The sequence below is a fragment of the Argentina silus genome (genome assembly GCF_951799395.1).
Source record: "Argentina silus genome assembly, chromosome: 1".
Taxonomy (NCBI): domain Eukaryota; kingdom Metazoa; phylum Chordata; class Actinopteri; order Argentiniformes; family Argentinidae; genus Argentina; species Argentina silus.
The window spans coordinates 3,673,773-3,687,496 of NC_139655.1; the positions used below are offsets into that span (position 1 = coordinate 3,673,773).

Consider the following 13,724-nt stretch of genomic DNA (forward strand, 5'->3'; position numbering starts at 1 on the left):
CCTCCTCTTCTCTCATTGACTGCCCATTGTAGCAACACACCTTATAGGTCTATGTAGTCCACACCTCTAAATACATATATTTTTTAATGATCAGACCAATTTATTTGGAGGTATCCATATAGGGCGCACCAACCCCCTTTATAAAGAGGGATGCAGGCATGGAGAGAGACAAGCCGCCAGACCATCTGAAGGTAAGGACATAGAGGTAGTCTGCTGAGGTTGGACTAAGTAAAACCCTTACATTGATCTTGGCTGATTTGTACTTTTGTAATATTCTGTCAAAAGCATAGTTGATCAGTCTTAATATCAGTATTTGCCTTTGTGTCATTCTCAGAAGTGAGACACTTTCGACCAAAGTCATCCAGAGGGTGAACAACATAAGGTAAGATGTACAGAGATCTTCTGCACTAATGATGTACAATATTAAATCACAGTGTAGTCTCAACTATAGGTCGAAAGACTAACCAAATCAATTGTGATTTTATTCGTAATTAATTTTGCAACAGATTCACATCTGAACAAAGCTATATGGTTTGGCCCTGACTGTGGGTGTAGTTGATTAGCCCAGACAGGTATTTGTTACATATGTTGCTTCCTTAGGCAGTGAGTAGTGATATTTTGGGCCCCATAGGGCCCCAATTAATTCTGAAAATATGTCCAAAACACCTTGAAGGCACTCCAGTGACTCACACTATGACAGAATCCCCCTCTGAAGACCTCGTCTCCATTAGTTTTCTTGAAAGTCATTGTGTTGCACTGTAATACACTTTAGCATATTTCTGTTGCCATGGTAACAAAAAACAAAACAAAAAGTAGATTAAAGTGTAGTTAAGCGGCTTAAGTGAATATAATGCAGACAAAGTCTTTACAGGGGGATTCTATCATAATATGAGTTGGTTTGGAGTGTTTGCAATGTGTTTTGGACATATTTCCAGACTTAATAGGGTCCAACATATGGGGCCCAAAATATGACAGTATCGAAGGTATGACTCGGTATCCCCCATCAAATATAGTATGAAATGTAGTATGTAGAAGGTAGTGGGTAGTGATTGCAATCTTTCTAGCTTGAGATCAACATCAATAATATTTTAATTAATAATCAGGACATCAAGTTAGAATCATTGCAATAATACTGTATAGGCCACAACTCACAATAGCAGCATCAGTAGAAAGACAGTCATATACAGTGAAAATCTTAAGTTTAGTAAGTTAAATTTGCTTATACAGTAGCAACCAGAGACTGGAGGCCCTTTTAATTAAATCCCTGACTGGATTTCTGTGAGGATAACAAAATAACATATTGAGTAGCAAAAATGGCCATTTGGATTAATCAATAAAACAATGATCAAATTGCAAAAACGTTGTAGACGTATTCTAAGAACAGTCACTGGTTTTGATTGACTAAAGCCCTGCATAAAAAACAAGCATATTATTCACAATTTTCAATAATATCAACTGATAGTAGGAATGCAATGTTTTCAATAGAACTGCTTATGTGGTGTATATATGGGTTTACAAGTATTTGTTTTTGTTATGCATGTACTTTATGTACATATATGTAGCCAAAAACATATTTACTTCCCTCTTCCTCACTACAGAGTTCAGGATGGGGGACGCGTTAATGGCAGAGTTTGGTGGAGCAGCTCCTTTTCTGCGCAAGTCAGACAAGGAGCGTCTTGAGGCCCAGACTCGTGCCTTTGACATGAAGAAGGAGTGCTTTGTACCTGACCCTGAGGTTGAGTACGTCAAGGCCCAAGTAACCAGTAGAGATGGGGACAAAGTCACCGTCGACACAGAGTTTGGAAAGGTAAATACAATTATGTTCTAAATTGAGTTATATGTCTTGTCATGTAGCTATCAAACGATCAAACTACTATCAAAATCATTTTCACAAGGAGGAGCCAGTAAATACCACTATACTTTGAAAAAGAAACAAAGTATATTCTATATGTCAATGTCATTTACTCTTCTTTCAGACTGTTACTGTGAAGGATGTTGATGTTCACCCCCGGAACCCGCCCAAGTTTGATAAAATTGAGGACATGGCGATGTTCACCTTCCTGCACGAGCCCGCTGTGCTGTTTAACCTCAAAGAGCGTTATGCAGCCTGGATGATCTACGTGAGTAATGATCAATCCACTGTACATGCTGTATCTCCATTAATCTACAGTTATACAAATGAACAAAAATGAATATGTCTCTCTTCTATTACAGACTTACTCAGGGCTGTTCTGTGTCACTGTCAACCCCTACAAGTGGCTGCCAGTGTACGATCAATCTGTTGTCAATGCCTACAGAGGCAAGAAGAGGAGTGAAGCTCCTCCTCACATCTTCTCCATCTCTGACAATGCCTATCAGTACATGTTGTCAGGTACAATGCAACTTTTAATATGCTTTCTTATATTTGAAGAACAATGAAAATGAAAATAACAGTTATTGACACTTGCGTTTCTTTCAACAGACAGGGAAAATCAGTCTGTCCTGATCACGTAAGTGCATCAAGCTGTAATCCACAACAGGCAATTTCTTTTTGCATCAATACATTGAGATATTCACAGACATTACCATTTGTGTTTTCATTTCAAGTGGAGAATCCGGTGCTGGAAAGACTGTGAACACCAAGAGAGTCATCCAGTACTTTGCCAGCATTGCAGCTGTGGGTGGAAAGAAGAGTGCAGCAGAAGAGAAAAAGGTAAGACACAGATGTTTATTGCAAGTCTGGAATTGGAACTTTTGTTGGAAGTTGAAGCTTTTGGTGAACTTAAACATTTGAAACATATCATTTATTAGCAGTAGGACTATGCTTTTCTTCATGTGATATCTGCATTGCGCTTGTGTTCTAATGGGTTCATATTATTGATTATTATGCAATATACTGTATAGTTAAAATTCAAGCCACAATTTGGGGTAAATCAGTTGCAAAAGAAATGTACTCAGTGCACCCTTAAAGTTCCAATATGTAACATTCAAGCTTTATAAAAGTTTCCTTATGGAATTATCAGTTCCATTATTACTACTCAAGCCATTAGTCCTCTGTGACTCAGTTGGTAGAGCATGGCGCTAACAATGCTTAGGTTGTGGGTTTGATTCGATTTCTGGTACCATATATATACACACACTGAAAAATGTATGCACTCACTTATCCAAGTTGCTTTGGATAAAAAAAACGTCAGCTAAATGGTATATATTATGAGCAAGCTATGACCCATATGTCAGAGCAAAAGGGTGTTTCACAGATCAACAGTCGTTACAGGGCAGACATCCCTTATGTTTAATGCTTAAACAGACAAACATCCATCGTACGGTTAATGCTCACATCACTAAATGCCTAAAGGATTAGTATTATCAACATTACTAGCACATACTAGCATTTAGTATTACAGATATTGATTGAACCATTACAGGTTGTAATGACTACTTTTAATCAGTAGCCATCAGGGAATGAGATCCCCAGAAATAAATATTTAATTTACGAACGCTGTTTTGGTCCCGAAAAGCACTTTCTAAAATGGAATGCTCATATAATAATTTTTCATCACCATTGTACTGGTACTCATTCCTAAAGTGTGTATGTTGGCTTCTAGGGAACCCTGGAGGATCAAATCATCCAGGCCAACCCTGCCCTGGAGGCTTTTGGTAATGCCAAGACCATCAGAAATGACAACTCCTCCAGATTTGTAAGTTTTCTCTAATGAATAACATGTGAATGTCATGAATAACTTAATAACATGTAAATGTCATACTGGCATATACTTATCCTCTGTACTTATTACAACTTTTTTGATAAAACGCAGGGTAAATTCATCCGAATCCATTTTGGAGTCAGTGGGAAACTTTCATCCGCTGACATTGAGACTTGTAAGTAAATAGTCAATTAGTCAATAGTCAAGTTATTTTTTTTGGTGAGGTTTTATTATTTTTTTCCAAGGGTGATAACAAGGGGGATGTATTTGTATAAAGTTATTGTCCAGGTAAAGCAAATATTCTAGTTGCAAATTCATGTAACTAGTATTGGTGTAAAAATATAATGTATATATACAGTAAAACACACACACACACACACACACACACACACACACACACACACACACATTGCGTTGTGTTTATGCCGTTGTCTCATGACCTATCTAGTGAAAATTAATTTGCCAGATTAGGATCAGGATGTACTCTAAGTGATCTTTGACAGAAGATAATTTAACACCATGTTCTTTTGTATGCTGAATAGACCTTCTTGAGAAGTCGCGTGTCACTTATCAACTGAAGGCTGAGAGAGACTACCACATCTTCTACCAGATCCTGTCCCAAAAGAAACCAGAACTGCTAGGTGAGTATTAAAACAGTAAGCTTCTGTATGCACTTCATACACTGCATCCCTTTTTCCAAACCTAAAGTCTGTGGACTGTCACAGCAACAATAGAACCACTGGTGGATAACAAATACAATTGTGCTGTTCAAACATTTACAGAGATGCTGCTCATCACCAACAACCCCTACGACTATGCCTTCATCTCTCAAGGAGAGACAACTGTACAGTCCATTGATGATGCTGATGAGCTAATGGCTACTGATGTAAGTGCAATGTTTTCTCTAATTAGTTTGAACTGAAGTTTGAAAATTGAACTTTACAATAAAAAATGTCCTTTAATTCTGTATTAGGACGCCTTTGATGTGCTGGGCTTCACTCAAGAGGAGAAGAACGGAATTTACAAGCTAACTGGTGCCATCATGCACTACGGCAACATGAAGTTCAAGCAGAAACAGAGGGAGGAGCAGGCAGAGTCTGATGGGACTGAAGGTCAGTGTTTAGGATTTTAAAACCTAGTCACAAAATGTTGCGATCTCAGAAATCAGAAGCTGATAAAATGTGCAGCTTCCAAATGAGTGCCTTACTCTGTCTTTCCAGATGTTGACAAAGTTGCATATCTGATGGGCCTGAACTCCGCTGATCTGATCAAAGGTCTGTGCCACCCAAGGGTCAAAGTAGGGAATGAGTGGGTCACCAAAGGTCAGAGTGTCCAGCAGGTAAGTCTAAGATTGTAGTTTTAATATTTTGGTAAATTAGTCAACCCTTCATGGTAATACTTGATGCTTTGTGTAAAGCCTAATATGTTTATAGCAATATTCAATACATTTCCCTAGGTCTATTACTCTATTGGTGCATTGTCAAAGTCAGTGTACGAGAAGATGTTCTTGTGGATGGTTATTCGAATCAACCTTACTCTGGACACCAAAAATGCTCGTCAGCACTATATTGGTGTGCTGGACATTGCTGGATTTGAGATCTTTGATGTAAGTATTTGATCCCAAGTAAAGGATGAATTGGGATAATTTAAAAAATGTTTTATCTAAGTTAAATAACCTACAAAGATTAACATCTAATTTATTTTAAGAGGAAAATAACTATGAATTTATCTTTCAGTTCAACACCTTTGAGCAGCTGTGCATCAACTTCACTAATGAGAAGCTGCAGCAGTTCTTCAACCACCACATGTTTGTGCTGGAGCAGGAAGAGTACAAGAAAGAGGGCATTGTGTGGGAGTTCATTGACTTTGGTATGGACTTGGCGGCCTGCATTGAGCTCATTGAAAAGGTTAGTCTGTTCAGTCTTGCAACTGTTTACTGTGGTTATGTCCTATTATTTCTTGCTATTTAAATAAAACGTGTTGCTTTTATGTAACTCTACTTCCCATAAACTAACTTTGTTCATCCCTCTGAATAGCCCATGGGTATCATGTCCATCCTCGAAGAGGAGTGCATGTTCCCAAAGGCCAGTGATGCTACATTCAAAGCTAAGCTGTATGACAACCACCTGGGCAAAAATCCCAACTTCCTGAAGCCCAGGGTGATAAAAGGTAGACCAGAGGCCCATTTCTCCCTGGTCCACTACGCTGGCACTGTTGATTACAACATTGGTAACTGGCTGGTGAAGAACAAGGATCCGCTGAACGAGACTGTGGTCGGACTCTTCCAGAAGTCAAACCTTAAGTTCCTGGCCAACCTCTTTGTTGGCTATGCTGGTGCAGAAGGAGGTATGTTTATCAATAATATCATTTTGTTTTGCAAACACTTCACAAATTAAAAAAAACAATGAAAATAAAATAACAATTGACATAAGTAATAGTAATGATATATTTTTCACCTTGTAGGCCAGGAGGAAAAATCAGGAGGAAAGAAGAAAAAGGGCTCTTCCTTCCAGACGGTGTCTGCACTGCACAGGGTAATGGTTGAGATACTTTAGTATGAGTATGTATTTTATAAACCATTTAATAATCTGTTAATGCAATATGCAAACTACACACTAAAATAGATTGTAAAATGTTCCATTCACAGGAGAACCTAAATAAACTCATGACAAACTTGAGGTCTACTCACCCCCACTTTGTGCGTTGCCTCATCCCCAATGAGACCAAGACTCCTGGGGCCATGGAGAATCCTCTGGTCATGCACCAGCTGCGCTGTAACGGTGTGCTAGAAGGTATCAGGATCTGCAGAAAGGGCTTCCCCAACAGGATCCAATATGGTGACTTTAAACAAAGGTGAGATTCAGATTATGTATTTCCTCTCTATAACATTTTGTACTGTTTGTCGATGTATTCTATATTTGCGCTCCAATATTTTTCTCACTTCTTAACTGAATTTTATACTTGAATTCAGATACCGCATCCTCAATCCAAATGCTATCCCAGAGGGACAGTTTGTTGACAACAAGAAGGGAGCAGAAAAACTGCTGGGCTCTCTGGACATTGACCACACTCAGTATAGATTAGGACACACTAAGGTAAGTTCTATAAAGATATTCAAATATAGGCAAATAAGCACTGTCTAAGGACACAGAATCTATTCTAGAATTTGTCTATCTTTACCAGGTGTTCTTCAAGGCTGGTCTCTTGGGAACCCTTGAAGAGATGAGAGATGACCGTCTCGCTCTCATCATCACTGGACTCCAGGCTCGGTCACGTGGTCTACTTGCCAGAATTGAGTTCCAGAAAATTGTTGAGCGCAGGTAAGAATAACAATGAACTGAACTGTTGTTCAAAATGTAGCTATATTTATAAAAATTCACAGATTCCCTAACTTAAAACTGATTGTTATTGTTTCCAGGGATGCCTTACTTGTGATCCAATGGAATGTGCGTGCCTTCATGGGCGTCAAGAATTGGCCCTGGATGAAGATGTACTTCAAGATCAAACCTCTGCTAGTGTCAGCAGAGACTGAGAAAGAGATGGCCAATATGAAGGAAGAATTCCTGAAGCTAAAAGAAGCTTATGCTAAATCTGAAGCGCGCAAGAAGGAGCTGGAAGAGAAGATGGTGTCTCTTCTCCAAGAGAAGAATGACTTGCAAATCCAAGTCCAAACTGTGAGTTACAGTTCTGACAAAAAACACTGACATTGAATGAATAGTTCCTCCAAATGACAAATGCATCACATTAGTACTGACAGAGTGTGTGATTTCATAAATGATTAAAATAACAGGTGCATCTTAAAATACCTTTAGTGTGTGAATGTTTTGCCACAAAAAAATACATTAAAATCATTTTGTCTAAGATGCAATACTTTGATCCTTTTATAGGAACAAGATAGTCTTGGTGATGCTGAAGAAAGATGTGAGGGACTGATCAAGAGTAAGATCCAGCTTGAGGCCAAATCCAAAGAGCTGACAGAGAGACTGGAGGATGAAGAGGAGATGAATGCAGAACTTACTGCTAAGAAGAGGAAGTTGGAGGATGAGTGCTCAGAACTCAAGAAAGACATTGATGATCTGGAGCTTACCCTGGCCAAAGTGGAGAAGGAGAAGCATGCCACTGAGAACAAGGTAAAGGTTTCTCTTCATTATTGTGTCATAATACACAATACTGTGTTTGAATAAATTAATGGATTTATTAGACAATTCAAAAATACATATTGCCAAAACATTAAGGCAGTGGAAGTACATACATTAAAAAATCACCAAAGATCACATAATTAAGTAATGGATTAATTGCAGTCCTTAAACTGCACAACTAATAGTGTGCTGACCTCTCTAATTACTCAGGTTAAAAACCTGACTGAGGAGATGGCAGCTCTGGATGAAATCATTGCCAAGTTGACCAAGGAGAAGAAAGCTCTGCAGGAGGCACACCAGCAAACACTGGATGACCTGCAAAGTGAGGAAGACAAAGTCAATACACTCACTAAGGCTAAAGCCAAACTGGAACAACAGGTTGATGATGTGAGTATCCAAAATACTGATTTTAAACACAATCCTAAAGTCAGACAGACACTGTGCAACCTTTTTGTGAATTGGATGTAAATATTATTGTTCAACATTCACTTTTTCAGCTTGAGGGGTCTTTGGAGCAAGAGAAGAAGGTGAGGATGGACCTTGAGAGAGCCAAGAGGAAGCTGGAGGGAGACTTGAAGTTAACCCAGGAGAGCCTAATGGATCTGGAAAATGACAAGCAGCAGCTGGAGGAGAGAATGAAGAAGTAAGATCAAGAAAATAAATACTTGCAAACGAATTGCTTTCAAAGTAAACACTTGCTGAACATGAATGTTTGACTTAACAGGAAGGACTTTGAAATGGCCCAACTCACCAGCAAAATTGAGGATGAGCAGGCCATGGCAAGCCAGCTTCAGAAGAAACTGAAGGAGCTGCAGGTATTTCGATAGAATTGTTTAAAAGAACTTTTACTGTTACCCTTGATACATTCTGTTATTACTAACAAACATATATGTTAGGCCCGCATTGAGGAGCTAGAAGAAGAATTGGAGGCTGAGAGAGCTGCCCGTGCCAAAGTGGAGAAACAGAGGGCAGACTTGTCCAGAGAGCTGGAAGAGATCAGTGAGAGGCTGGAAGAGGCTGGTGGAGCCACTGCTTCCCAGATTGAGATGAACAAGAAGAGGGAGGCAGAATTCCAGAAGGTGCGCAGAGACCTTGAAGAGGCAACTCTGCAGCATGAGGCTACAGCTGCCACTCTAAGGAAGAAGAATGCAGATAGTGTAGCTGACCTGGGAGAGCAGATTGACAACCTTCAGAGAGTAAAGCAGAAGCTGGAGAAGGAGAAGAGTGAATTCAGGCTGGAGCTGGACGATGTGGTCTCCAATATGGAGCAGATTGTCAAGACAAAAGTAAGTCGTGAAATACACAATTTGATGCGTTTTCTGTTGTGTCATCAAGATCTTACACTACAAATGGACAAATTACACTGAACTGTTCTTTATTTATCATAATAGATATTATTTCCACGTCATGTGCTGTGTTTCTCTTTTTCAGACTAACTTGGAGAAAATGTGTCGCACTCTGGAGGACCAGATGACTGAATACAGGACAAAAGCTGAAGAAGGACAGCGTTCTATAAATGATTTCACCATGCACAAAGCAAAGCTTCAAACTGAGAATGGTATGATATTGTGAACATTTCACAAGTCACGATGACCATTAACATGAACAGCTATTTACAATTAGAGGCTTATAAAATGTGTTTGCTTAACACCAGGCGAGCTTGCCAGACAGCTGGAAGAGAAGGACTCTCTGGTCTCTCAACTGACCAGAGGAAAACAGTCCAACACTCAGCAGATTGAGGACCTCAAGAGACAACTGGAGGAGGAAGTCAAGGTACTTAAAAAAATAGTCAGGTTTCCTTAACTCACTAACTGCCAAAGAATTCCGGAACACTCACCTAGAGCGCCACATGTTTTATATGGTATTTACCTAGCAACAATACTTTGATTGGCTACAAAAGGAAGCATCATCATTTATGCATTTTTGGTGAATAAAGTCACCCTTGGCACTCTAGAATGTTGGCCATTTGGGTGACTTTATTCACCCTCGGGCACTAAATGAGTTAATCCTGTGACATTCTCCTTACAGTGCCAGTATGGATTGTCTTTTTATTTTATTTGTAGGCAAAGAATGCACTTGCCCATGCAGTGCAGTCTGCTCGCCATGACTCAGATCTGCTGAGGGAGCAGTATGAGGAGGAGCAGGAGGCCAAGGCTGAGCTGCAGCGCAGCATGTCCAAGGCTAACTCTGAGGTGGCTCAGTGGAGAACCAAGTATGAAACTGATGCCATCCAGAGGACTGAGGAGCTTGAGGAGGCCAAGTAAGGACATGTTTTTGTTGTGTGAACATTGTTCAACCTTGACTGAAAAAGATAATGAATATATAGTCCTCTCTTGCTTAGATAGAGCATGGCGTTAGCAATGCTAAGGTTGTGGGTTCGATTCCTGCTGGGAACATATACTGTATTCAAAGAAATGTATGCAAATGTACTATAAGTTGCTTTGGAAAGAAGCTTCAGCTGTATGGCATATATTATTTATTATTATAAAAAATAATAATAATAAAAATAATAATAAATGTTTTTTATAATCTTTGTAATCCAGGAAGAAGCTGGCTCAGCGTCTGCAGGATGCAGAGGAAGCTGTGGAAGCTGTTAATGCTAAATGTTCCTCCCTGGAGAAAACTAAACACAGGCTCCAGAATGAGATTGAAGATCTCATGGTGGATGTGGAGAGATCCAATGCTGCTGCTGCTGCACTGGACAAGAAGCAAAGGAACTTTGACAAGGTAATGAAACAAGGATAGCGAAACATAAGGAACAGAGAGCCTTTTGTTGTCTTCATTATAAGATGTGAAATACATAGACATGCTCAATTTCTGGTACCTATCATATTCTCTAGGTCCTGGCTGAATGGAAGCAGAAGTTTGAGGAGTCCCAGACTGAGCTGGAGAGCTCCCAGAAGGAGGCCAGATCTCTCAGCACTGAGCTCTTCAAACTCAAGAACTCTTATGAGGAGTCTCTGGATCATCTGGAGACCATGAAGAGGGAGAACAAGAACCTCCAAGGTCTGGGCATTGATATCATTAATACACAACATAATTCAATGGATTATTAAACATTAGATAGGTTGCAGACACTCGTAACACAAGCATATTTGTTTCCAATAGAGGAAATTTCTGACCTGACTGAGCAACTTGGTGAGGGAGGAAAGAGCATCCATGAGCTTGAGAAGATCCGTAAACAGCTGGAGCAGGAGAAGGCTGAGATACAGTCAGCTCTGGAGGAAGCAGAGGTAACACCGGCAAATATTCAGTGATAGGACCAGACATATATTTCCATGTTTCGCATACCATTGGTTGTGTTCTCGCAGGGTTCCCTGGAGCATGAGGAGGGCAAGATCATGAGAGCTCAGCTGGAGTTCAACCAGGTTAAAGCTGATATTGAGCGAAAACTTGTAGAGAAGGATGAGGAGATGGAGACGAATAAGAGGAACCAGCAGAGAGCGGTGGATACCTTGCAAACCTCCCTGGAGTCAGAGACTCGCAGCAGGAATGAGGCTCTCAGACTGAAGAAGAAGATGGAGGGAGATCTCAATGAGATGGAAATTCAACTCAGCCAGGCCAACAGGCAGGCATCAGAGGCCCAGAAGCAGCTCAAGGGTCTTCATGCTCATCTGAAGGTTAAACATCTTTAAATTGAACAAATTGCCTGTACTTCAGCACACATTTTTTTAATTTAAAGAATAGAAATAAAGCCAAAATATGATGAGAATCCTGGTGAACCATCTATTTTTTATTACAGGATTCTCAACTGCAGCTGGATGATGCTCTTCGTGGCGGTGATGATCTGAAGGAGAACATTGCCATGGTGGAGAGACGTAACAATCTGATGCAGGCTGAACTAGATGAGCTGAGGTCCCTGGTGGAGCAGACTGAGAGAGGTCGCAAACTGGCTGAACAGGAGCTGCTGGATGTCAGTGAGAGAGTTCAGCTACTGCACTCTCAGGTAACACACTGACAGACAAACTCATTTTGTGTTCTTCTCAAATGTATGCTACTTGATTAATGTAGGTATGATAGTTAACTTATCCCTTACTAAACATTTGTAGAATACAAGCCTGCTGAACCAGAAGAAGAAGCTGGAGGGTGACACATCCCAGCTTCAGGGTGAAGTGGAGGAGGCTGTGCAAGAGTGCAGAAATGCTGAGGAGAAGGCCAAGAAGGCCATTACTGATGCTGCCATGATGGCAGAGGAGCTGAAGAAAGAGCAAGACACCAGTGCTCACCTGGAGCGCATGAAGAAGAACATGGAGCAGACCATCAAGGACCTGCAGCACCGTCTGGATGAAGCAGAGCAAATCGCCATGAAAGGTGGCAAGAAGCAGGTCCAGAAGCTGGAGTCCAGGGTGGGTCTGAGGCTAAGCAACCTTAAATTTTGTCATCTCAAATAAAGCTGGTATTTCTAACTTCTAATATGTAACCATATTATCACTTTCTAGGTGAGAGATCTAGAGACTGAGGTGGAAATGGAGCAGAAGAAGAGCAGTGATTCTGTGAAAGGAGTCCGAAAATATGAGAGGCGCATCAAGGAACTCACCTACCAGGTATATTCAATACATTAAAGTCTACCTTTAATTTGACAATACATTATCAGCTTGATCAGAATCAAAGTGTCTAACTCTCTTTCCTTCCTTTTGGGTCCAGACTGAGGAGGACCGTAAGAATTTGAGCCGTCTGCAGGACCTGGTGGACAAACTGCAGCTGAAAGTCAAATCCTTCAAGAGAACTTCAGAGGAGGCGGTAAGTAGGAAGCTCCAGTCAATAAAACTGAAAAACAAACATTTTTGGTTTGTTGTTTTAGTTTGTCAGAGACTTAAAGCATGTTATTAATGTTATAATATGTTATTACCATTGGTTATATGCATGTTATAATACTTTTCCTAGGAGGAACAGTCCAATTCAAATCTGGGCAAGCTCCGCAAGCTGCAGCATGAGCTGGATGAGGCAGAGGAGAGGGCCGACATTTCTGAGTCCCAGGTCAACAAGCTGAGAGCCAAGACTCGTGATGGTGGTACCAAGGTCAGTGATGTGATGTTGCTGTTTCAATCTATACTATTAAAATAAGTTGCAGACCTCCTCATGTTGGGCCAAATACCTAACTTGAGATCTGCATACGTAAGTGTTCGGTGCAAATCTCTCATTGAACTCAATGCATGATTTACGGGTAAAGTCAGAGTTACCTGGGTATATCTCAAGTCAGAATTCAACCAATAATGTATGGGAAATACCATTATTTTGAACAGCTTAATACACACCTCTATAGACATAGTATCAATCAATCTGTATGCACAATTTATTAATTTAATATTATTGTTTATGCTCTAACATGTAAAAGACAGGCAAAAAAACAAAGGACTTTTGGACCAGGAAAATAAGGCATGAGATTGATTTACTCTTGGACGTACTGTAGTTAAAGGGACACTTCACCCATTTTTAACATCGTATTCATTATCCCCAGGATCATACCAGTGTCTACATATGTGGAAACAGAGATTTCCTATGTTCTATGGTCATAAGGATAACAGAAAAGGTCCTAAGGAAATTACCCCCTATGATGTCATTAGGGCTAAAAAAATATATAGAATTCATTGATTTTTTTGTGGGATTTTTTATTTATTTTTTTACTACAGAACATAGAAAATCGCTGTGTTCACATACAATACTATGTAGCCACTGGTACGGTTCACTTGGTATGGAGTCTTATAAGCCTATATGGGCAGGGCAACATAGGAAGGTGCAATGACACTCCAAAGTAAAAAAAACAAACAAACAAACAAACATAGTAAACTTCTAATATCTTAATTATCCTACTCCGTCTGCTCTGTCACAGAAAGGACACGATGAAGAGTAAAGCCATGGGACGTCATGACAGCGACAAGGTACAGTGAGCATTTAATGATTC

General features: G+C 40.1%; 1 protein-coding gene across 2 annotated transcripts; it reads left to right on the plus strand.

Moving 5' to 3' along the window:
• Positions 1 to 1,606: 1,606 nt before the first annotated feature.
• Positions 1,607 to 13,673, plus strand: LOC310805604 (myosin-7-like; the record flags this gene model as incomplete). 2 transcript variants are annotated; one of them, XM_083671360.1, is made up of 37 exons in its annotated part: positions 1,607 to 1,807; positions 1,977 to 2,120; positions 2,215 to 2,371; positions 2,462 to 2,489; positions 2,587 to 2,692; positions 3,585 to 3,677; positions 3,795 to 3,858; positions 4,226 to 4,324; positions 4,466 to 4,569; positions 4,657 to 4,795; positions 4,904 to 5,022; positions 5,140 to 5,289; positions 5,420 to 5,590; positions 5,720 to 6,029; positions 6,147 to 6,217; positions 6,331 to 6,536; positions 6,655 to 6,778; positions 6,867 to 7,003; positions 7,102 to 7,357; positions 7,571 to 7,813; positions 8,033 to 8,209; positions 8,320 to 8,465; positions 8,547 to 8,637; positions 8,719 to 9,108; positions 9,254 to 9,380; positions 9,477 to 9,595; positions 9,886 to 10,082; positions 10,366 to 10,549; positions 10,663 to 10,828; positions 10,931 to 11,055; positions 11,134 to 11,442; positions 11,565 to 11,768; positions 11,872 to 12,168; positions 12,262 to 12,366; positions 12,467 to 12,562; positions 12,707 to 12,841; positions 13,653 to 13,673. In XM_083671360.1, 37 exons carry the CDS (start codon positions 1,607 to 1,609, stop codon positions 13,671 to 13,673), a joined length of 5,811 nt encoding a protein of 1,936 aa, XP_083527486.1. The 2 variants fall into 2 exon arrangements, with proteins under 2 accessions (XP_083527486.1, XP_083527487.1); XM_083671361.1 differs by having other exon boundaries at positions 6,165 to 6,217.
• Positions 13,674 to 13,724: the final 51 nt, after the last annotated feature.